This window comes from Schistocerca piceifrons, chromosome 3 (genome assembly GCF_021461385.2).
Source record: "Schistocerca piceifrons isolate TAMUIC-IGC-003096 chromosome 3, iqSchPice1.1, whole genome shotgun sequence".
In the NCBI taxonomy this organism is placed as follows: domain Eukaryota; kingdom Metazoa; phylum Arthropoda; class Insecta; order Orthoptera; family Acrididae; genus Schistocerca; species Schistocerca piceifrons.
The window spans coordinates 552,425,283-552,450,085 of NC_060140.1; the positions used below are offsets into that span (position 1 = coordinate 552,425,283).

Genomic DNA, 24,803 nt, shown 5'->3' on the forward strand with positions numbered 1-24,803 from the left:
GGCCCTCGAGAAAGGATTGGATCAGAAATGGCAGGCATCTACGTAGTCCCCATTCATAAAGTTGGCAAAGGATGCTGTACCTCCAAGTAGTGTCATATGCTGTTTCGAGGTCAAAAAACACACAAACCAAATGGTTTCGGCTAAGGACACCTGTACTGTGGTCTCCAATAGATTTAAGTTGTCAAGGGTGGAACAGTAGTGCCTGAAACCGCACTGGGAGCAGCTCAGGTGACCCCGCACTCGAGCAGCCAGACGAGGCAGCGGTTGACCATGTGTTCAAGAGTCTTACCTATACAACTGGTAAGGGCGACACCCGATAACTGTTAGGGGCACTACTGTCCTTCCTTGGTTTCCAGAATGGAATCAATAAAGCCTCCTTCCAAGTCTAGGGTGCTGTCCATCCAACCAGATCTTATTGAAACAAGAGAGGAGTTGTCCTTTCACTTTAGGGCACAGGTGACGAAGCATGGCATAATGCATCTCATCAGGCCCTGGAGCAGTGTCTCTGGTTGCAGACAAAGCTGATTCCAGTTCCCACATGGAGAATGGAAGGTTGTAGACTTCCTCATTATGTGAGAAGAAATTGAGCTTCCTCATCTCTGCAGTCCTACAGAATACCTAAACAGTGGGGCCTTGTCTGGATGACTTAGTAACAGTAAAGAAGTGTTCAGCTAAAACTTGAGCCATGTCTTCTGGCGTGTCCACCAAGACCCCATCATTTGACAAGGCTGTTAAGGGGACGTGTACTACCCTTGCCTGAAATCCGTCTTATTGATTCCCAAACTTGCGCAGTGGAAGTGGACCGATTATTGGAAGTCGTGAATCCCCTCCTAGAAGCCCTCTTCCATTCTCTGATCACTTGCCTCGCATGTGCTCTCGCAGACCTGACGGCATGAAAATTGTCTCTAGTCGGAGAGTGTTCGAAGTTCCACAGAGCTGGTCATCTGGCCCTGATTGCCAACTGACAGTCATCATTCCACCAAGGTATAAGGCCGTTGTCTGAGGTGGTTATTAGACCTGGGGATGGACTTTGTGGCAGCCCTTTGGATCTCACAAGTGATATGGGCCACCACCTCCTATGCACAATCCTTTTGTTCAAAAATAGCCTGTGGCTGTACTGTAACCAATTTCTCCTTTGTATCATCCATCTGCATGGTCTCCTGTAGGCCACTGTCCTAGTTGGTAGACGGATTCACACTGGGAAGTGGTCACTAGAATGTAAATCTGGAGTCACTTCCCACTGAACTGAGTCTGCAATAGGTGGGGAACAAAAACAAAAGTCAATGGCTGAAAATGACCTTGTAGCTGTGGAAAAGGGAGTCATCTGACCCACATTCAGAAGGCAGATATTCTCAGAATGGATGAGTCGCTCGATCATCCGACCCCTGGAGCAAGAGGTAGCCGAGCCCCACAGCACATTGTGGGCATTGAACTCCACCACAAGAAGGAATGGGTGTGGGAGAGCCCAGAAGAGTTCTGCCAGTGTGTCTGCATCCAAACCATCATTAGGGTGCAGGTACAAAGAACACACTGTGATATTAAAGGGTGCGAGAACTCTCACAGCAATTGCATGCATGATTGTGGTAAGAGGGACAGGAGAGGCGAGGCATCTATCATCAAGGAAAATAGCCAGTCCACCACAAGGAGGAATGGGTGTGGGAGAGCCCAGAAGAGTTCTGCTACTGCGTCTGCATCCAAACCATCATTAGGGTGCAGGTACAAAGCTTTAGTTTTTAAGTGAGCAAATGTTCAAGGTACATACCTGAGTACATCAATTTACACACATAAAATACTTATATTTAATAATTAGGAAATATTCACTCAAGTCGGCACTGCACTGATACAGATGCGTGGCATTAGTAGGACATAAGTCTTCTTTTAAGCATTTCATCGTTTGATGACTGAACGCTCGTGAGAGAAAGCTTGATAACGAATGGATTGCATTTCACCCAGGAAATCAATGGCATAATACGGTTTTCATGAAACAAAAAATATATATACACTTATATCAGAATAAATCTACAACTTAATTTTAATATCTACAGGTTTTGTGGAGAAGGACCATAAGATCTGTGATATGTCATCACTACGATGCTTTTCTCTACATTCATGGTGTCTTTCTTATTTTAATAATTAGTTCATATCGAGTGACCACAGTGGATCACACTTGGTTGACTTTGCATTGTTGATGACGTCATTCGCTTAGGAATATTCGTTGCGTCAAAATGTTGTGCTACAATAGCTTCTGAATTTTGTCATTTCTTCGGATTATTGCGGGGTGAGCAAGCGTACCACGTGAGCCGGCAGCACTGGAGAGTGTGCTTGCATTTGCTCCAAAGGTTGGTTGCTCAATACAGTGCGGTATAATGTTGTTTGATGTGTGGAGCCACGTTGGCGATAGCAACATGTATGCATGGTAGCCCCATAATGCAGGTGTGACTTTAAGATGCGTTTCTTGTAAGCAGATGCAGAAAGGTTTCTCCCAGACCAGTAGGTGCAATTCTTTCAAATGTGAGTGATATCCATTCAAATTCCACTGCAACACAGAAGTCCCTGTGGAAACCAAGGGTTAGCAATGGTTGTTCTTTTCTTTCTCCCTCTGAGGAGGTATTTACCGAGGTGGTCAGGGGGAACATTAGCCAGTTCCTTGCCCTGCAGTACCTCCAATTGGAAGTCCATACCCTCAAGAGCACAGTCCCCATCAGAAAGGGAAAAAGCTCATCGATCTGTAGGTTTAACTACCGCTTTCTTGGATTTGAACTACTTTTCGAAGAACGTTTTCCTTTACCGACAGGAGAAGATGGTTTCCTGAGTTGCGGGGAAAGCTTAGTTAGCTTCTGATGTTGAGAAGTGGTATGTGGCTTAGGTGGTAAGCCTATTGCTGACGGATTCCAAACGACATCAGTTGCAAGTGGAGAATTTCCCCCACAGGTACATCAACAAGTGCATGTGCTCGTACTTGATTCTGTGGTCTGAGTTTGTGTGGAGGCATCACACCTAGCGATTGGTGTCTTAAGGCCCGATGTGAAAGAAGTAGCAAAAACCAGTGGTTGCATAAGCTTTGAAAGCTTTTTTAGCTTCACCATGGGGTATGTGTCAATTTGCTTTTAACTCCTGAATTTTCCTTTCCTCGTTGTACACCCCACACTTTCTGCTCCACACTGGATGATCCTCAGAGCAGCAATAATTGGCTGACTCATGAGCTGAGCCTCCACAATTGCCACACATAGCCTTCCCATTACATCCCATAGTGGTGTGGCCAAATCTTTGGCATTTGTACCACTGCATTGTGTTAGGAACAAATGGCCAAACTTTAAGACAGATATAGCCTGCAAGGATATGTTCAGGTATTTCTGGAGTACTAAACATTAGAGTAAATGTTGCCCATTTTTCCAATTTGCCACTGACTCTCATCATATATCTCCGCACTTTCGTGATGCCCATATTTTTCCATTCATAAAGTAACTCTGTGGGGTCCACCTCCATTATATCGGAGCATGTAACCACACCCTTACTAAAGTTAAGGGTGTTATGCAACTCAGCCTTGACTGCATAGTCACCTAAGCCCTTACATCCCAGAAGCTTAGATATTTGGTTGGGATTAGTAGTTTCAACTAAAAGTGTTCCATAACGAAGTCATCTGACACTTTTCAGAGTCCAAGCATTACCTTCCAATGCCTTGTCAATATAGAAAGGGGATATCTTTTCAAAGGTTCCCCATGTTCGCTTGATTACAATGAGAGTGATGGCACACTAATGCCCTGTTACCACGATTCTGAAACTTCTTTATGGGAGGACCGAGCACCCGATCTCTCTTTGAGGAGGGGGTATAGGTACTGACTGACGGTACACTCGTCCCGTCAGGGGTAGAAGTTTGATGAGACCTTTCCAAAGGGATCCCATGAGACACTAGGGAAACAACCGTCAACCCAGGCAGAGCCCTGCATACCTGAGCAAGCCTTATACAAATGGGGGAGGGGGGGGGGGGGGGGGGTGGCAGGTGCCCCAGAGGTTGCCCGCTAAAGAGTGTTTTACCTCAAAAGCCATGCCATTCATCTCATCAGCATGGAGCACATCTTGAGGTTGAGGGGCTTTTTATAGAGGTGTTTACCTTCCTCGTGGTCCAGGCAGTGAAGCCAAGACCCCTGTTCTCTGAAACAAACAACATTCCACCACTGCGTCACACAGTGGTCACTGAGGTATGACCAGATCTCACAGTTACAGAAGACTGGTGGCACTTACCAGTCCGCAGCTCAGGAACCCTGGGGTCCCCATCTCCATTTAGTAGCATGTTGAAGTACTTTTTCGGTTCATTCCTGGTCCCTTCCTCTGTTCTTTAAGTTACCTTCTTCTGTTTCCGGGGTAAGGAAATTTATACATTCATTTTGTTTATGCTTTAGTGCTTTGTATAGCAAATTCCTACTTCCCTGACAGTCTTCCTCTATCCTTGTAGTAAAGTCTTCCCATCACTTTTCCTTTTCTTCCTGGGTCAGTCTTTTTATAGCTAGTTTCTTTCTCCAGTATTCCTGAGCTAGATGTTCAATTGCTAATTCATTTCATCTATCATCTGTTTTCTGTTCTTCGTGGTCTAATTTTCCTTTCCGTAAGTTCCTATCTTTTACTGCTGTCTCTATCTGATCATTCCACCAAGGTGTTTCCTTCTCTTTTGGTGTGGCACTAATTTTTACACAGGTGTCCACGGCTTCTCTAAGAAGGGTCTCTTCGAATAAGGAGCATTCTTCTTCTACTCCTTTCTCAGTTTTGGATAATTTGGCTGTTATTCGTGCTTTATACTTTGTTTTTTTCCCCACGACCTTCAACAACCGAGCCTTAATCTTTGGCATTCTCGTTGTTTAAATTTTTGTGCTTGTGCATCTTTTAGGCTAGCAGTTAACAGCCAGTGGTTGCTACTTAGGCACACACTGGGTATGACTTTAACGTATGTAACATAGTGATCAGCTTTTCTATCAGTGATGATGAAGTCTTTCACAGTCTTGAGCTTACCATCCCAGCTGTATCTCATTATTTTATGACTTTCCCTCTTCTGATACCACATATTCTTTACGGCTAAGTTGTTTTGCACACAGAAATCAACTAGGTTCCTTTCCTCTGGGTTCCTGTTCCTATAACCATGAGGATCGATGATGTTTTCACATCCTAGTCTTTCCTTACCAACTTGAGCATTCAGATTGTCCGTAACGATGGTGTTCTCCTAGCTGTTATTTGTTCTTAAGTTTGTTAAGGAAATGCTCTTTCTCTGCCACGGTGCATCCTGTCTGTGGTGCGTATACTTTCAAAACAGTATGCTGTGTATTACCAGTCCTTAGTCTCATCTGGGTGATCCTGTCACTCACATATTTGACACCTGTCTGTATGACAACTCCATTTTTGGAGTCACTGCTGTTTCCACTCCAGTATAGCACATATACAATTCTCAGTGGTTTCTTCCTACAGCTTTTCCACTTTGCCTCACTCAAGCCCGGTATCCAGGGCTTATGCCTGTCCATAAGATCTACTAGTTCTTCACATTTGTTGGTGAGAGTGAGGATATTGGGTGTATCAATTTCCAGTTGTTCCTTTTTGGGACGGTTTTGTGTCTTCTCATATCTTTGTTGAGCATCAGACATTTGTCTGTCATTACTTTGGGTCGTACTAGAAAAACTGTCATGTCTTGTGTTTAATTCATTCTTCCATCCGAGGCTTGGTTTAGGCTGGACACATGTTATATGGAATTTTTTATTCAAATCAGTCTGCTCTACCATTTCCTAATTCCTCCTGAAATTCCTTATGGACAAAGTAAAGATATTTCTGTTTTAAAAATGGTATTGAAGAAACATAGCCATTCAGTATTACAGCAGGTGTGTACGAAAATAACTGTAGGGCTAGCTGTAATTTTAGCATACTGCAAGATCAGTATCAAGTGTGGCAGTGTTAGTAGACAGCCTGTTGTGATTTCCATTAGAGTGAGTCCAGGAGACTTTATGAGGTTGTTCGGAGGATAGTAGTTTTTAGTTTCCAAATTCATGACCATCCTGTCTCTGAAGAGCAGTATCTGTGTCTCCCAGCAGGTAAAGGTTCCAAAGCATGGGGACACTTCTATCACTTATCTTTACTATTTTCTTTACTCATTTTAGTGCTGGCTTAAAAGTTTCTTTCTCTTTCTTTCTTCCTTAATGCTCTTTCAGCAAACTTATCAACTTACACAATTACAGGGATCAGATGCACTAACTCCTCCCAATTCATATGATGGAAAATGAAACAAACAAGCGATTTCAACATGAAGACACTACCTGTATAAAACTTTACATAGAAGGTTATATGAGGATGAAGGGAGATCCTTAAAATAATTTTAACTACGGAAATAGTGAGCTTTGTACTCTTGCAATAACTCAGGTAGTTAATAAAACTATTAGATGACTCAAAACACCAGGATTCACAAATGCTTGTTACATTTGTCATGACAAACACGGTTTGGCCATCCTTGTGAAGAATGAACTCCTAAGGTATTTAGACACAAAAGTGATACCAGCAGAACATAAGATTGGTATAAAACTGGGAGAGCTGACATTGTATAATGTCTCCATCACAGAAATAGCCCACTGGTATTCTGGCTAACCATCCAGCAGTTTATGCCTGTGATTTTAACTCTCAATACATCAGGTGGAGGTATCTGATATCCACAGCTGAAGGCATCACACTAATGACTGAGCAGATAACCAGGACCTACATCTTGTGTTCAACCCCAATGATACAGTGACCTACAAATCAAAGACATTGGTGTACAACATCAACATTTGACATGATGTTCATCACATGCAGAGCAACAGACACATCTGTGCAAGCTACAAGGAGGGTCTTCGAGGCATTCCTACAGAGCCAGCACTCTCTTATATTTGCAGAGATTTAGCTATCAATCCCATTTATAAAAGCCCCTGCAATTCCCATACTGGTACTCAAGGAAAGCTGACTGAAAAACTTTAGTTTTCAAATAGTCACAAAATGACATGTGATCTCAAATTAATTACATATTTCTAGAGTCCCAAAAGATTTTTGATACTGTTTTTTCAAGGCAGCTCCTAATCAAATCGCATGCCAATGGAGTATCATCTCAGTTGTGGGTCAGGATTCACCATTTCCTGCCGGGAAGGTCACAGTTTGCAGTAACTGATAGAAAGTGATCGAGTGGAACAAAAGTGATGTCTGGCGTTCACTAAGGAAGTGTTATAGGCTCTCTGCTGCCTCTAATCTATATAAATTATTTACGAGACAATCTGAGCAGCCTTCTTAGATTGTTTGCATATGATACTGTCATTTGACATCTTGTAAAACCCTCAAAAGATCAAAACCTGTTGCAAAATAATTTAGACAAGATATTTGAATGGTGAAAAAAAGTATCAAATTGCTCTAAATAATAAAAAATGTGAGGTTATCTACATGAGTACTAAAAGGAATTCATGAAATTTTGGAAACATAAAAAAATAACACAAATCAAAGAATAACAATCATGAACAAACTTAAATTGGAACAATCACACAGGTAATGTGGTCAGAGTAAGGCAATAGATAGGATTGACGGAGGACACTGAAAAAGTTCAAAGAAGGGCAGCTCATTTGTATTATCATGAAATACGAGAGAGAGTGTCATGGATGTGATACGCGAGATGGGGTGGCAGTCATTAAAACAAATCATTTTTCATTGCAATGTCATCTTTTCACAAAACTTCAATCACCAACTAACTCCTCCGAACATGAAAATATTTTGTTGACACCCATCTATATAGGTAGAAATGACCATTGTAATAAAATATGAACTGGAGAGTGGTTATGCAGATGTAGATGCTACAACCTATATGGAGAAAGGTTTCCAAAACAAGATTAAAACCAACCTTGTTCTTATATATCTAACATCAGCTTATGATACCATATGGTCTGAGGGGCTACTGTTTAAGTTAACTAAAATTATCAAATGCAAACAGACTTACACTTTACTTAAAAACATGTAACAAACAGACATAATCGATGTTTCACTTCATGATATGAAGAGCAAGGGAATGGTTTTGAATAATAGCTTGCCACAAAGTTCTACACTAACAACCATTATCATCAGTCTATATACCACTGACATACCAGACACAACTTTACATAAAGCTCATGAAATCAATATATATGAAACAAGCTTCAAAATTTCTGATTGTGGCAACAACCATTTCATTCATTATGTGCCACAGGAACTTGATACAGTAAGGATAATAATGTTAATGCTGCATACTACAATAACAGAAATTCCAGGGTGGAAATAATTAATGAGAAAAGAAGGAAGGTGGCTACTCACTTGTAACTGATTGTTTTTAGGTACACAGACAACCACACAGATTTCCAAACGCACCCATCACAACATAAAATACAAGCGTAAGTTCATTTATTTATTTGTTTTCTCCTATGTCATTTATAAACGCAGTTATCGCACTAAATGATTACCACAATGTATTAACAACAATATTCTTATAGCTCTGTACAGAATAATCATATTCTTTACAAATGTTCAATAATATTATATCATATTACAAATGTTATTATATTACAAACATTGTTTAGTCACTCCATGGCTGAGTCAGAGAGCCTGTGTATGTCCTTCGGTTCACCCTCATAGCCATGCACTTCAAACAAAAGTAAATGGTCCATTGGTTTTCACTGCACTAACTTTCAGGACTGGCTGATAGGCCCCATTTGTTCATCAGTTGCTTAAATCTACCAACACACACTCTGATATGATTCAGAGTTGTCCACAATTTCATCAGGAGGTGGAATCATTTGATATTCTTGTTGGGGTCATCCACAAAATTTCAGTTCTTATGTCCATAGTTCTTTCTAAGCTGTCTCTGAGTTGAAGCCTTGCACTTATTCACAGATTTTTCACAAAAGTGACCACGATTTATGTCTGTTTGCATGTGCCAAGTCTTGGTGTAAGAGTGTTCTGAGTTGTCTAGGATTTTATTGTATGCTGTTGTGGCTAACTGTGATAACCTGTGACGATGGGCTTTATGTTTGCAAGGCCAAGGAGCCAGGTATCTGAAGTAGCCATGCATTCTCCCCTTCAGTTGGATGTCCATCTTAGCTATGTGTGCACTTCTCATCCAAAATGGTGAACAGTACTTAGCCACAAAATGGACAAGGGTTAGTGTTGAGGTCCTCAATGTGCTTGCTCCACAACACCACAACATTCCAGCCAGTTTCGATAGGATAGTGTTACATCACTTTAATTTCTATTTAGTATCTACTAGATATGAGCTATATTTTAGAGTGCAATTTAACTTCACCCCCAAGTGGCTCCAATGGCTCTGAGCACTATGGGACTTAACTGCTGAGGTCATCAGTCCCCTCACCCCCAAGTATCTAGGCTTATCCCCACACCTGATACTCTGGCCATTCATAGAGAACTATAGTTTTCTATTTGTATCTGTATCGTAAGGTGCATTATGGTGCTGGTTATTTTCTTAAGTTTTAAATACAGACGCCACTTTGAGTAACAGGTTTTCAACACTTTGTGTCTGTATTCAATATTTTGTCGAGGTCATTAAAATTTTTACTTTGATATGGAACAGTAGGGTCACGTGGGTACACAGATTTATGTGAAGTGGTATCTGGTATATCAGTGGTATACAGACTGAAAATAATGGTTGCTAGTGTAGAATCTTGTGGCAGGCCATTATTCAGAACCATACTTTTGCTCTTTATATGGTGAAGTGAAACCTCGATTATGCCTGTCTGTTACATGTTTTAAAGTAAACTGAGTCTGTTTGCATCTGATAATTCTAGTTAGCTTTATCACCCTTAAACTTTATGCTACTACATACATTTGAGAATGTATATGCACACATTTTCCGGCAAAGAGAGCAGCTTCAAAGGCTTAGTAATGATGTTAACTGCTCAACATTCCCTCAACACACTAATTTATTGTTTTTCTCATAACACTTTTAAATGGGAATTTTCCATTACTGAAGAAACTATTCCGGTGTTTCATTACCTATAGGCATTTGATAAGGTGATACATTGCCAGTTATACCTTCAAGCACATTTTAAAAGAGAGAGAGACAGACAGACACAGAGAGAGAGAGAGAGAGAGAGAGAGAGAGAGAGAAGGGGAAGAAGAAGAAGAGCGTGTGAATTCCTAAGGGACCAAACTGCCGAGGTCATCAGTCCCTAGACTTACATACTACTTAAACTAACTTATGCTAAGAACAACACACACACCCATGCCCAAGGGAGGACTCGAACCTCCGGTGGGAGAAACAAGCATCTTAAACACTCAGCATATACTGACATTAATTATCTGTAGTTAAATGAGATATACATCCAATAACTGTACCTGTTATAGTCACCCAATACAGCATACACATTCCCAAGTGCCATATGACTCCAGGCTTTATCAGGAGCATGATCAACAGCAGCATGCATGACAATTGCAGCCTCTGCTGGATGACTGGATCGGTGAAGTGTTCCTCCCAATGTGAGGAGAGCCAAGTCACGGTACTGTCTGTAAACAAAAGTACTTAGTTTTGTACTGTCTTATTCCAAGGAAAAATAAAATAAAAAAATAAAAACTAAAATAAATGGATTAATTGTGATGAAACAGTATAATCAGCCGACACACAAACAGCCATGTTGTCCTGACTAGCTACACTGCACTCGGGCAGCACAACCAGCAATTTAGCTGAGCATGTTTTTCTGTTAGTCAGTTAGCTCCAAGGAAAGACACTGACCAAAAGCTTAGTAACATGCCAGTCTTGTTTACGTGCCCATCAAGTGCTCAGTGTCTCAACTATGGAGTGAGTGGTTACTTTTGCTGCTTTCATTATTTGTATTCCATTCAAACTTTCCAATACTGTATCAACAGTAAAAAGTTAAAACAGATCAGGACTTGAAGACCCGTCAATATGGCACTTCAGAAGGTTTCATAGTGTTTAGATTTCGGACTTAAAATCTCATTTGTATGGTGAGCAACTAAGTTTCTCATCAAAGTAGGGGCCCACAAACCTAATTCTTTACAGCTGAGAATGGTGCCCCTGTGTCACAATTCCAGTAGATTTAAAACACAATATATAATATTAAATTAACAAAAACAGAAAGAGACATGTTTCCCCCAGAATAGCTGAAAACCTGTGGTTTTTATATGGCTCACCAGCCTCTTTAAAATGAATTAAATATTTTTTACTTTATTTTAATTTCTTTTGTTTTTATATTTAGGTTTTGTGGGATTTGGCCATGGAACAACACACTACTGACATATTTCACATAATGGAGATATTATCTAAATAGTTATTTTTAAAAAGTTCAAAAAATAAGTTTTAATTAGTATCTACAAGTGTCAGTCAAAAAGCAATGCCACCTTTCCTTTTTTCTTTTTCTTTTTTTTTTCAACTGGAAGTACAGAGGAAAAAAAAACACAATAGTGCCAAGTAATTTACGACATTTCAACACAATATGTGTCCATTTTCACAGTTTTGGCTCCCTTTTAACTAGGGCATGTAGTCCAGTGTGATAAAAAGAAACGGGGCTGCTTCCGGACCCACTGACACATGACCATTTTCATGGCCTACACATCTTCAAAGTGAATCCCACAATGAGCTTTTTTTAGCAGCCCAAACAGATGAGAGTCTGATAGTACCTGCACAGAGCTGTTGGTTGGTTGGTTGGTTGTTTGGGGAAGGAGACTAGACAGCGTGGTCATCGGTCTCATCGGATTAGGGAAGGATGGGAAAGGAAGTCGGCCGTGCCCTTTCAGAGGAACCATCCCGGCATTTGCCTGGAGTGATTTAGGGAAATCACGGAAAACCTAAATCAGGATGGCCGGACGTGGGATTGAACCGTCGTCCTCCCGAATGCGAGTCCAGTGTCTAACCACTGCGCCACCTCGCTCAGTAGTACAGAGCTGTATGGGGGTTGGAAGCAAGACTTCCCATCCAATTTTCGCAACCTCTTCAGTGTGTGATGACTGGTGTGTGGTCTTGCATTGTCATGCAAAAGACGAACATTGGCCATAGCTTTGCTTCACTAATTACGACATACTTTCAGCTGTTTGAGAACTGGACAGAATTTATTGTATATCCCTGTTCCAAAAACTCAACCATAATCACACCTTCTGCATACTGGTATACTGTAGCCATAACTTTCTTGCCAGTCACATAATGTTGAACTTTTCAAACAATGGAAAATCCAGGATGGAATGTAACAATACCAGAGAAGGACAATTGCTACTCACCATATAGCGGAGATGCTGAGTCGCGATAGGCACAATAAAAAGATTCACACAATCATAGTTTTCGGACATTAAGGCCTTTGTCAGCAGTAGACACACATACACGCATGCACACACACACTCAGGCGAACGCAACTTGTACACACGTCTGCAGTCTCAGAGAGCTGAAACTACACTGGTAAGGTGACACACTTCAACAATTGGCTTTAAACTACTGTGAGGAACCCATATACAGAACATATGTGTCAATGAACAGTAGCTGAAAGCCTGGAGATAATACAGAAAATTATAAGCTCATCCACAAAATAGCACACTATTCTGTTAAGTACTGGGGCAAAAAGTGAAATGCTGCAAGCACTTCCTTGACAGACATCTCCCTCTCTTGTGCATATTGATCAAAAAATACATTACCATCTCAATACTAAAAGTACTATTTGCCAAGTAATAACTGACTGGAATCAGAATTTATTAGTAGATGGAATAGAAAACATCATTCTTAGTGAGGCAAAGTCAACAGACATAAAAGTAGCAATGGGGCTACTACAAGGAAGAGTTATGGAGCCATTACTGTTTTTGCTAAGCTATAATGAACAATGTGACAAACTTTCTTGTGTAAAGAAGTAATTTTTAACTTTCATAGCTGCAAAATTATGACACTGATTTCGTTTTTCTTAAATGAAACTATATATTTATTTCCTTTGGCACTGGAACAAGCCTTTGAAGAAAACTTCAGTGAGGTTACAAGGGTGGAACTTAATCAAATATTAACAAGATAATTGCACTGCACATTGCTAATCCCCTGTCAGGATAAAAGGTCTCACAAAAGATCTACTGTAATGCACCAAATGTATGAAAATATTTAATTCAATGGTGGTTCATGTATTTACCTGTGCCTTTGAAGGCCACCATTCTCTGCTCTACTGTTGTTGTGATTAGAAAACATCTTCATCTTCATGGAGCTATTTGGACTTTCACAAAGTACACAACTAGTCAAAAAAGTGAATATGGTTTTCATTTATGGCAAACGTTACCAAACTGTTGGAACAGAGGTGCAGTTCGGGATAGAACTGTCATCTTAGCACAGATGTAATATAATGAAATACCCAAATGCCATATACACATAGATGTAGGTGATACATGCTTCAAGTGAATTATGTGATACCTGTGTTTACCTGAGATTTGATAAATTGTATTTTTAATTATGTTGGCCTATTTTGTTTTATTATAGGTTAAATTGTCATAAATATTAAACATTGTTTAATATTATTTATAGTAATTTAATGACTTAGACAGAAGATATCATTCATTATTTCATTTACTACATTAAGTTACAAAATTATACAGATAAAACCTTTGTGTAAACATACGTCAGTTCAGTCCATTGATTGCACCAGATTCAGGAAGACAGAAATTCATTTATGTAAAGTGATTTTTGAATAATAAACACAAATTTAGACTACAGAAATTTCTGAAAATAAAGTAAAACAACACTGTTGGACATTCAAAATGTAAAAATTTCGACATAGACGACCACCAGTCTGAAGCAGTTTTGAAACAGCTGTTGATGATGTTTCTTGACAAAAATATATATGTGACACACAAACTGGTGTTTCTATTCAAAGTTGGCATTAAAATCGAAACTTTTGCTGACCTAAGAAAACAAGGCATCTTCAACAAAAAGGCATGTAATAAATTCTACATACCCCTCTTGTTGTTGCAGCTGTATATTTGGATGCAACTGGACGGATATGAAAGAAGCTGCATGCTGAAAGGTGCTCTGATCTTGTAAAGCCCTTACAATCTGTCTCTGCAAACATTATTTTTTTCCAACAGATCAAGAAATGTAAGTGTGAAGAATAAAATATGTCAATTTGAAATAACATCTGCTGACAAGAGAAAAGCAACTACCATTTTAGCAAAAATAACACACATTCTACATGTCACTATGAGGCAGTTTGATTATGTGAATGTGATCAGCAAAATTAGTGGTCTGTGGATACTACATTCAAACAAATTTAACTCTTTTACACATTTTGCTCCATCAACAATTCACGACAGTGGCTTTCAAACTTGATTATAGTACTCTGAATAGTGTCTATGAAAACTGCACAGTAATGTGGCATTTCTATGCAAGAGTTTATATACAGACAAATTACAAGGGTAGTTTGAGAAGTTCTAGGAATGGATAGAAATATACAACTTGCATCAGTGAAGTTTCTTTATTTTTCAGCATAGTCTTCCTGTACACTAATTCACTTGGACCAGCAATTTTCCAATGCTTTGATCCCATTTTGAAAATTAGATCCCTTCAAACCTTTAAAATACCTGTCAGCTTTGGCTGTCAGTTTTTTAAAGACAATCTCTGTCCACCAAAGAAAATTTTGAACTTGGAGAAAAGATTTAAGTCTGTTGGTGCCAAATCTGATGAATACAGCATTTATGGCAACAATTTGTATCTCAGTTGATGAATTTTTGAAACCACAATGATACTTGTGAGCGAGTGTGCATCGTCTTCATGAAAGATGACTTCGTTCTTTGCCAAACCTGGTCATTTTTCACAAGTCTTTCATATAGTTGGTCCAGGATGTTACTGTAGTATTTTCCCATAATTGTTTAACCAGTGGGAAGATAATCTATCAGCAGAATGCCTTTCGCATCCCAGAAAACTGATGCGTTCTTTGTCGGTGGAGAATCAACTAATTCCCACTTCTTTGGCTGTTGGTTTGTCTCTGGGGGTGTAGTAGTGGAGCCAAGACTCATCTGTGGTCAGAAACAGGAGCAAAAAATCTTGTTAGGTGTCTGAAAATGGGTCAAGTATTTTTTGGACATTTCCATTCTGATGAGTTCCTGATCCTGCATTAAGAGTTGCAGCAACCATCAAGCAGAAACTTTCTCATACCCAATTCCACTGTTAAAATGTGATATGCTCATTCATCCTGACAGCTTCAGCAATTTCTCACATTTTCGGTCATTTTATGTACTTCTGCAATAATTTCTTTGGTAGTGGTACATCTTGGCCAACCACTACACAGATCATCACCGAAGTTGTTCTGACCACATTTAAACCTGTTTGTCCATTTGGCAACCATTGAATATGAAGGAGCACAACCCCAGTGTGTTCTGATAATCAGCATAACTTCCCTTTACTATCATACCTTTCTTTACAAAATACTTAATCACTGCTCAAACCTCGATTTTTTCCATCTTCACCAAACACTGCACAGGAACCTCAGCAGAGAGGAGTCTGTACCTCATGTCTCTACCCAGAGTGCTGACATCATCATGGAGTTACTCATAAAGGATGACCTACTATTATGCATGCAAGTTATAATGCTGGCACTGACAGCTGGTGGTGAATCTGTAAACTTTTCAAACTACCCTCTTGTCATTTTCAAACCATGTGTCAGTTGATTTATACAATATAGACAACTAATCCGATAAAAATACATGTTGGGCAAGGCAGCTGGAGACAGTTGTCGTGTGTGTGTGTGTGTGTGTGTGTGTGTGTGTGTGTGTGTGTGTGTGTACTGTCTAGTTCCGTAAAAGCTTACTTGTTTAGCAGTCTTTTTGTTGTGCCTGTCTGCAACTCAACACCTCCACTGTATGGTGAGTAGCAATCAACCCATTTCATAATATTGTCAAATGCACAGCTATCTATCAAAGTTTTTTTATAGTATGTTCAGTGTATAAAGTCATAATAATAAACTCACTAACCATACCTGCGTGTTTCCTTACATTTGGTGCAGTAGGACATACAACTGTGGGGCCTCCTCTCTTGATGGCAGGATGGTGGTTTGTGACATTGTTATCTTGTTACTATTTGATCTAGTTGTGCACATGTTATGGTCACTGAAGTTCTCTTTGTACATTCTTACTAATGCAATGGAAAAAGTGTATAGTTTCATAAAAAAAAAGTCAGCGTCTTATTTCAGCAGCTATAAATGCTAAATTTCTTGAAACAACAGAAAATACAGGATGGAATAATGATAAAAAAAATTACTTGCACAGTTCAGAAAATTTGCCACACTGTCCGCTCAAACACAGCAAAAAATGCAACTTGATATACTTACTCCTTCATATGGCCCATCTTAGCTGCCGCACCCTGTATGTATAAATGATCTAGCACATAATGTTGGATACTACAAGAAGCTGGTCGTAGATGATAATGCTGTATGTAAGAAAGTTGCAACACTGTAATACCATAATGAAATGCAAGTGGATATGCAGAATATCAACAGTTGGGGATTGGTAATTGACCCTTAATATAATCAAATATATGACCTACTGCAAAAAAATAGATGGAAAAGACCATTACTATTTGAGCAAGAAATAACTTGATGCTGCAACAGCCATAAAATATTTAGGAGCACCCCTCTGCAGTGACCTAAAGTGGACTGATCACATGAAAGAAACATAAATGCCAGGCTGTGATTCATCAGAAGAATCCTACGGAATTGTAACTAGTCCTTAAAGAAGTGGCATACAAAACACTCCTTCGGCTGATAACCAAGTACTGTTTGGCAATCTGTGACCTTTAGCAAGTAGGATTAATAGGGGACATGGGGAAGATCCAAATCAGAGTGGCACACTATACCATGTATTCATATGGTAAGCATCAGAGAGCTGCTAATTAAACTTCATTGCCAGATGCTAAAACAGAGGTATTGTGCTTCATGGAGAAAATAATGTTAAAATTCTGAGAGTATATATTTCAAGAAGAGTCAGGCAACAAATTATTTCCTCTCTCTTGTTCCTTGCACAACAACTACAGTGGGGAAATTAAAAACATTAGATCTTATATAAAGACTTACTGAACAATTCACGAACAGAACAGGAAAGAGTGAAAGTGACAGTGTAACCAGAAGTAACCAGTGTCACACACTGTAAGTTGCCTTGCATACAGCAGAAGCAGAAGTACAGCTGGGATATGATGCAGAACCACCAAACAGATATTTGGCACTGGTAATATCACAAGGTTTTTGGAGATAAATGAAAAGCTATTATTTGCAAAGTCCTCTTATACCACAATAGTTCATAAACTCAAGTAGGGAAGTAGTGAGTGATGTTAGCTAAACCCACAGTGGATGTAATTTATTAGCTTTCTGCATTCAAAGACCCATATAACAGGCAGTTGTCATGTATTCAAATGCCTTGCCAAAGCAACTGGTGGAAGGCAAATTGCAATAACAAGCTGCATTTGAGCAATGTATCATTAAAGGTTTTGATTTCTCACAAGGGAAGCTCCCCATCAGTCTCCTCAGATTTTGTGTAAAATGGCCCAGTGGATGCCAGATTAAGCATGAAAACAGGAAGAAGGTGTACTGAACTATTGGGCAGGGAGGGGGAGAGGGGGGGGGGAGGGGGGGGAATAGAAACAGTGCCTGGTCCAAGCTGACGGTGCGCAATATTGAGCAAGTTGCAAGAACCACGGTGTTGTGGTTCTGTGGCCATGGTCACAGTATTGGACTGCGAAGTGGGAGATGCGTGTTCAAATTTCCCTCATGGTCCCCCTCTCCCTTTTTTATTTTCACAATATTATTAACTGTCCATCTGGTCAGTGAAGTGTCTGTTCTCCTGCACTTGTCTTGGCAGTTGTCAAACTATACATTGGTTATAGAATATGAGTCATGTGGTAAGAATATATTACTGTCGCACGTAAATGTAATGAACAGTGAGAGCACGCGAGATGGCGCATAGGCCTCTCACAGAAATGAAAACCAAAAATAAATAGATGTGAACGAAGTTACAACAAATGAATTCAAGAGTCAAAACTTCGAACATGGAATGCAAGAGTAATAACAAGTGGTACTTGTGTAATACAAATAGGAGGTGGGTACATCTGGAGGAGGTCCCTTCCTTACACCTCACTGTTTCAGACAGACACACCATGAAACAGACATAAATTTGAATACAGTGAACAGACATACAGACATGTCAAAAAATTTGTGGAAAAAAGGGGGGGTGGGGGAGGGGGGGAGGCATGAGGGAGAGTTGAACTAGGATCTTCCCGTCCACAGTCCAACACGGCAACCACACAACAACGATACCATCATTCTTGCAGTTTGCTCGATGCGTCACATATTGAGCTTGACTGGTCAATGTTTCTATTTTGATGATTTTTTACAGTTCGGTAGACCTCCTTCCTGTTTTTATGTTTGATATGTGTTCAGTTTTTGAAAGGCTATCCACTGAGCCATCTTACCACTAAATCTCATAGGGAGTTTCCCTTGTTATGAAATTAAGCAGATGACCCAAAAAAAAAAAAAAAAAAAAAAAAAAAAAAAAAAAAAAAAAAAAAAAAAAAAAAAAAAAAAAGAAAAAGAGAGAGAGAGAGAGAGAGAGAGAGAGAGAGAGAGAGAGAGAGAGAGAGAGAGAGAGAGAGAGGAAAAAGTGGACTAGCACTGTATCCAGAAACTATGAACTCATAGCTGCTTCTAAATACAGCTAACACACATATGAATATGTTACATAATATCTATCAAAAGGTTGCATAAAATGCTGCAGTGAAAGTATCTGAACGATGTCCTTTAGGAACAATAGATATCATGGTGTTCTACAACTACAAACATACTCTGCAAGTCGCCATATGGAACATGGCGGAGGATGTCCTGTACCACTACTAGTCATTTCCATTCCTGTTACACTCTCAAACACAGTGAAGGAAAAACAACTGCATATATATCACCATATGAGTCCTAATTTCTCTTACCTTACCTTTTTGGTTCTTACATGAAATGTATGTTGGCAGTGGTAGAATTGTTCTGCAGTCAACTTCAGATGTTGGTTCTCTAAATCTTCTCAATAGTTTTCCTCAAAAAGCACACCACCTTCCCTCCAGGGATGTTCTTTGAAGAAGACATCAAAGGATATACTTTTAGCCTATGTAAATTTCTAAACAGATGCCACATTTTATCTCATACACAACTGATTTTTAATATTTATTACAAACTACCTTTTCCTTATGCCATATTCTATGTTGAAGTTGATTCCAGACTACTATCATTTTATTTTTAGGGAAATAAGGAACAAGCTGTTTAGACATCTTTCCTTTGTAAGTCAACACTATAGTTTTTTTTTAATCTATCAATCCTCAGTTGCTTTTAATAGTATATTAATGATTTTTATGTCAGGACCTTCTGTATGCACCTGAATTAAGAAAATATTGGTTTGCCACATATGTTTCACCTCAGATTATTAATGCATCATCTAAGTCATGAAATACTTTTGATTTGTAACTTGCATGTAAGTTGAAAGTGCTGTATGCAAATGAAAATATATGTATGTATGTATTACACGCCACTGATGAGTGATACCTTACTAAACTGAAGTAAAACGTTTCTGAAAAAACAAACATCACTTTATATTCAGTTGCATACAGATAGTCTGAACTCAAAAATCATTAATATAATATCAGTCACAGCTATTTGTTTTAACCCTTTCATGGCTATGGGCATTCATGCATGCCCAGCAGGTGGAAAGTCCAGACAGCTAATGCAATTCATATACGCCTGTTCTCGAGAGCAGGTAAATGTACACAATAGAATGGATACTTGCTTTTGGCCGCATTTCTGACAATAGTGTCATTATCTGGTCTTCTTTGTAATGTAGGAAAGTGCTTTAGTTTTCACCTCCCCGGGGCCCTTTATGCTTAAGAGTCTACGTTCAGCCAGTCCTCTTTTCGCTTCTGGTAAGATGACAGCATTCACGTGTGTACTTTTTGCCATGTTGGGACACAATTGATCATGATCAGACAAGTAAATCATGGATATTCTTATGAACAGTAACGATGAAGATTGTAGTGATACTTCGGAGCTTTCTTCCAACAAAGAGTTGGATGCATCTGGACGTACTTCTGAATCCTCGACACCACAAACAGTAGATTCTTCCTCTGAAGATGGAAAAGAAGATGAAGTAAGTGAAACTTCATCAGGAAAAAGAAAGTATGACTGCATGGAGATTCATCCAGTGATGAAACAACACCATTTTGTGAACACATTTAGCAGGTTAAAAGTAGACTTCGAAGAGTCAGCAAGTCATTTAGAGTTTTTCGTACTTCATGTCCATGGAATTCGTTTCTGCCATCTGTACACAGATCAATAATTATTATACATTTATTACTGAAAAAATATCGACAGTACCCAGAAGATTAGCATGCTGGAAGCATATAGAGCCAGCAGAATTTTATTGCTCTCTAGCGTGTTCTCTGCTTATGCCTAGAAGTAAAATGTTAGAAATGATTGAATATTGATCAACAGATTCTATGCTTCAAACACCAATATTTTCTAACATAATGGCCAGGGACCGGTACAAGTTCATTGCAGTACAAGTTCATTGCACTTCAGTGACAACTCCACTGCATCTCAAGATATTCTTGTTAAAATACGTCTCATTGTAGATCACACAAAAAATAAATTCTACGAGGCAGCAGTACCCTTTGAAAAACTAGTGATCAATGAAAGTCTGCTACTTTTCAAAGAAAGGTTCCGATTTAAGAAGTACATACCAAATAAATGTAGCCATTCTGGCATTAAAATTTTTGTCCTTTGTGACGTGCAAACCAACTATATTTTGGATTATATTGTCTACACTGGTGACACGCCAAAATCTGGAAATGCTCACTGGGGAAAATCAGACGATATTGTTGTGAGTTTGTTATTTCAATACCCCAACAAAAGTCATATCATTTATTTAGACAATTGGTATTTCAGCCCTGAATTATTCCTGTAGCTCCATGATGAATGTACAAACGCCATCAAAACAGTATGCAAAAACAGGAAACATGTACCACTGTTGCCAGACAAGCTGAAAAATGGGGAAATACAGTTCAAGTCCTGTAGAACATTAATGGCATTAAAATGGATGGACACGAAAGAACTCTGGATGCTTTCCACCATAAACAGATCAGAGTTTGTGGAGATAGAGAAAAAAGAACACAGAATGTGCCAAAAACAAATTGAAACCTACCTGTGTTGTCAGCTATAATAAGTCAATGGGTGCAGTTGATAAGACAGACATGCTGTTATCTTCTGTACAGTGCATCCGGAAGACAATGAAGTGGTACAAGTAAGTATTCTTTCATTTGACTGACTTGTGTGGGCTTAATGCAGAAACTATTTTGAAATACAAAAGCAAAAGAAGATACCACTAGTGAAATACCACTTAGAAATGATCAGTCAGTTGCTTGATAAATTTCATAGTCAAACATGTAAAAGTGCGACCCCACAGACAACCAAAGAAGAAAGCCCTTTCCGAGTGCAGAATAAATAGGGACATTATCCAGGGTTCCTCATAGCAATGGAGAAAAAGGAGATTCCCCAGAGATGCTGTGTAGTACGTACTGCTCATTCACAACGAAAAATATTAGGACGTTTTAGTGACTGTGTATGTTTCAAGTACAGGAAAGTGAAAAATAAAAAAGTAACTAAAAGTAAAAAAAAAATGGTTTTTAATTCAACCAGCGGCAGTCCAAAGCCTACGTCAAAAATGAGAATGGGAAACCACTAAAGTAAACCATACTGAATGCAACGAGCTGAAAAAGAAAACAGCAAGCAAGAAGACGGTAGCCACTTACTATCCGATTTCTTAATGTGGAGAATCGACTTTAGACTTTAATTACAAACGAAGCCATGGGCATATCGTAAAATGAGTTACCCAGATATATTCTGTGTTTAACTCTGAGTCCAGAAACATGACACAATTTGGTTTTAAATTCCTGTAATTATTTTTTATTTAAGATAGTAGAAAGAATTGTCTGGGATTTGGATGTTTTCGCTATGCACTACTCACTATAAAGCTATATGTCTTGAAACACATTCATTCGATATTAATAAAATTTTATTATGTTGTAGACACATACATCGACGGTGTAAATCTGAAGTTATAAGAATTACTATTAAAAAAGTTCCCGTCATTTTTCTAGACAAACTGTTTTCAGTCCATAATAAACATATAACAGAAAGTGTTGGTTAGTTTCAAAGTTCCCTTTCATGGTTAGCAGGGTATACTGTTTATGAGAAGAACAGTGGTTCTGTGCATGCAGGAATGTGCAGGAAGCCTGCAGTGGCCGCAGCCTATAGCGACCACAGGGCTGGTCAGGCGCACATAACATTTCCTCCTGTCAGCCAGCCAGGCAACTAGGACGTTCAGCCCTTGCAGCCACAAAAGGGTTAATATATCCAGTTCATGATTGTACTTGTCCTGATTTAGGTGTATACTGAGTAATCTGTGGTGTATTATTAACAGGAAATGCACCCCCTCACATTGTGAGGGATGTTCGACTTGATTAGTGATATCATCTACACTGGTCAAATTACAGTATATAGCAAAACTGTATTTGTGAATATTTTACTCTAATATTTACAGTTTAAGTGTTACAAGATTTATACTGTTAGCATTTAACTGTATTCTTCAATTCCATTAATCACAGTGTAGATATGTTTCTGTGTAAGTGTGCTCCTTGAACTGCAGTTCACATCTGTTTGATGATTAATCTATGTAACTTCAAGTGGGTCTTAATTGTTTAAAAAAGTTGCTTTCGAGTTTCTAACTTAGTTTCTTAATATTCTGCTATTCCCCTTTTGTTTTTCCTTCTAACAGATCATCTGATGATGACTTAAGAAGTCAGAACCAGTAATGGTACCATTTGTGTGAGTGGAGGCTGGGAAAATGCAGTAAATGAATTTTGTTTCTGAGACAGTCTCTTAAGCAGTTGTCTCTGTATAAGTTGGGCAACTCTCATCCCAACAAAATTCAATTAAAAAGTGTGGGGACCCATTCCTTAGCTGTAGCATTATGTTGATCAACAGTTTATCTTATACTTCACCTGGCCTTAGTATTGTTTTGTGAGACACAGACAAGTACTGTTTTAAGTCCCAACACAGTGAAGGAGTGACTGTAATCTTCTGAATTTCCTGAACTTAAATTCACATTGGACTTCTCAGTCAACTCAACAGTGGCAATGTTGGAACTGAGATTCACACAAGATGATGGAAATGAATGGTCATTATATGGACAAATATGTGGGGCACAGTTCTTATTAATTTGAACTATTGCTGAAGATACCCTGACTTTATCATTAATCACCCTCATACTCAATGGTGCGATGTGACTTGCAAAAGTTAAAAAAATTTCTCATGATTTTTTATTTTTTGATTATATGTCTTACTTCTGTTCATGTCATCCATGGTCTCTTCATAAAGCTGTCCACTCCTCGAGATCACTAAATGGAACTTTTCCTCCACTAGAGAATTTCAGAGTGTCTCTCTGAAGACTTCAGACTGGGCATTTTATCAACCTGCTGGATCACATGGGTGATATAATACTTCATGTACTGAACATTATCTCTTTGACTGAACACAGCTAGTTGGGTATCATGTGTCCTGTTAAATCTGCAAAGCACTCATTTTGTCAGTCTTTTGTTTGTTGTGCTTCATAAGTTGATCCAGAAATGAATGTGATCACTCAAAAAAAGTCATTTGCCACTTTCCACTGCACTGCACAGGTTGTGGTAGAAGGTTTAAAAATGGGTGCAACTGCTAAGAACAATTCTGTGACTGTGCCAAAACATTTTTTTGGTTATTTGAATTCTATGGAAGGAGTGAAACCCTAAGTTTCATGAAACTCACGGCTTTACACACAACTGGTATGAATCATACTTGACAAACAAAATGCCAAAGTTCTACTGAGTAATTCAAACACTGCTGAAAGGAGAAAAGTTTTAGTGACTAGTGATAAATCATGAAAGGAACGCCACATGTTCAATTCTGGGTCCAATCCTGTTACTTGCATGTATGTGAGTATCTTTCACTTAACATTCATCAAGCAGAATTAGTACTTTTTGTAGACGATACTAGTGTTATAATAAATCCCATCAGTGAAAAAGCAACAGAAGAGATTATTAGTGATGTTTTTCGAAGAATTAGTGCATGTTTTCTGAAAACAGACTTTCACTTAATTTTGAGAATACACACTATATTCATTTCTGTATAACAAAGTCATACCAACAACTGATGTAGCACATGAACAGGAGCCAGTAAAAAGGGCAGAGTGCTCCAAATTTTTGGGTGTGAGCATTGATGAAAACCTGAAGTGGAAAAAGCATATTACCAAGCAGCTCAAATAATTAATGTTCAGCTACTTTTGCTCTTCATAGTATAACTGACAATCTTGGAAACAAACAAATCAATCTCCTGACATATTTTGCATATTTCCACTAAATAATGTCTTATGGAATAATCTTCTGGGGTAACTCACCACTTAGAAAGAACGTATTAATTATACAAAGGCAAGCAGTAAGATTAATATGTGGTGTTCACCTGCAGTTGTGAAGTATGCAAATTCATCATAAATAATCCCTCACAAATTGAGCAGAGTGGTGTCCATACCTACAACACTTTGAGGAAAAAATTACCTTTATTACCCATTACTAAAAGTTGTATCAATGGCTCAGAGTTCACTATGCAGCAACAAATATTTTTGATCATTTGCCCAATATCATGCTTCTATTTCATGGACTAATTTTTATTTAAAAACTGGGAGCCTGAAAACAC

General features: G+C 38.8%; 1 protein-coding gene across 3 annotated transcripts in view; it reads right to left on the reverse strand.

Moving 5' to 3' along the window:
* The window catches only part of LOC124788088 (tetratricopeptide repeat protein 17), a 337,226-nt gene that overhangs the window by 235,757 nt on the left and 76,666 nt on the right, over positions 1 to 24,803 (reverse strand). For all 3 annotated transcript variants that reach the window (XR_007016058.1, XM_047255188.1, XM_047255189.1), the window contains exon 5: positions 10,366 to 10,533. Coding sequence is in view for 2 of the 3 variants with exons in the window: in XM_047255188.1 (XP_047111144.1) it covers positions 10,366 to 10,533 (168 nt within the window). In the remaining variant the exon portion in view is untranslated. The remainder of the gene's footprint in view (positions 1 to 10,365; positions 10,534 to 24,803) is intronic.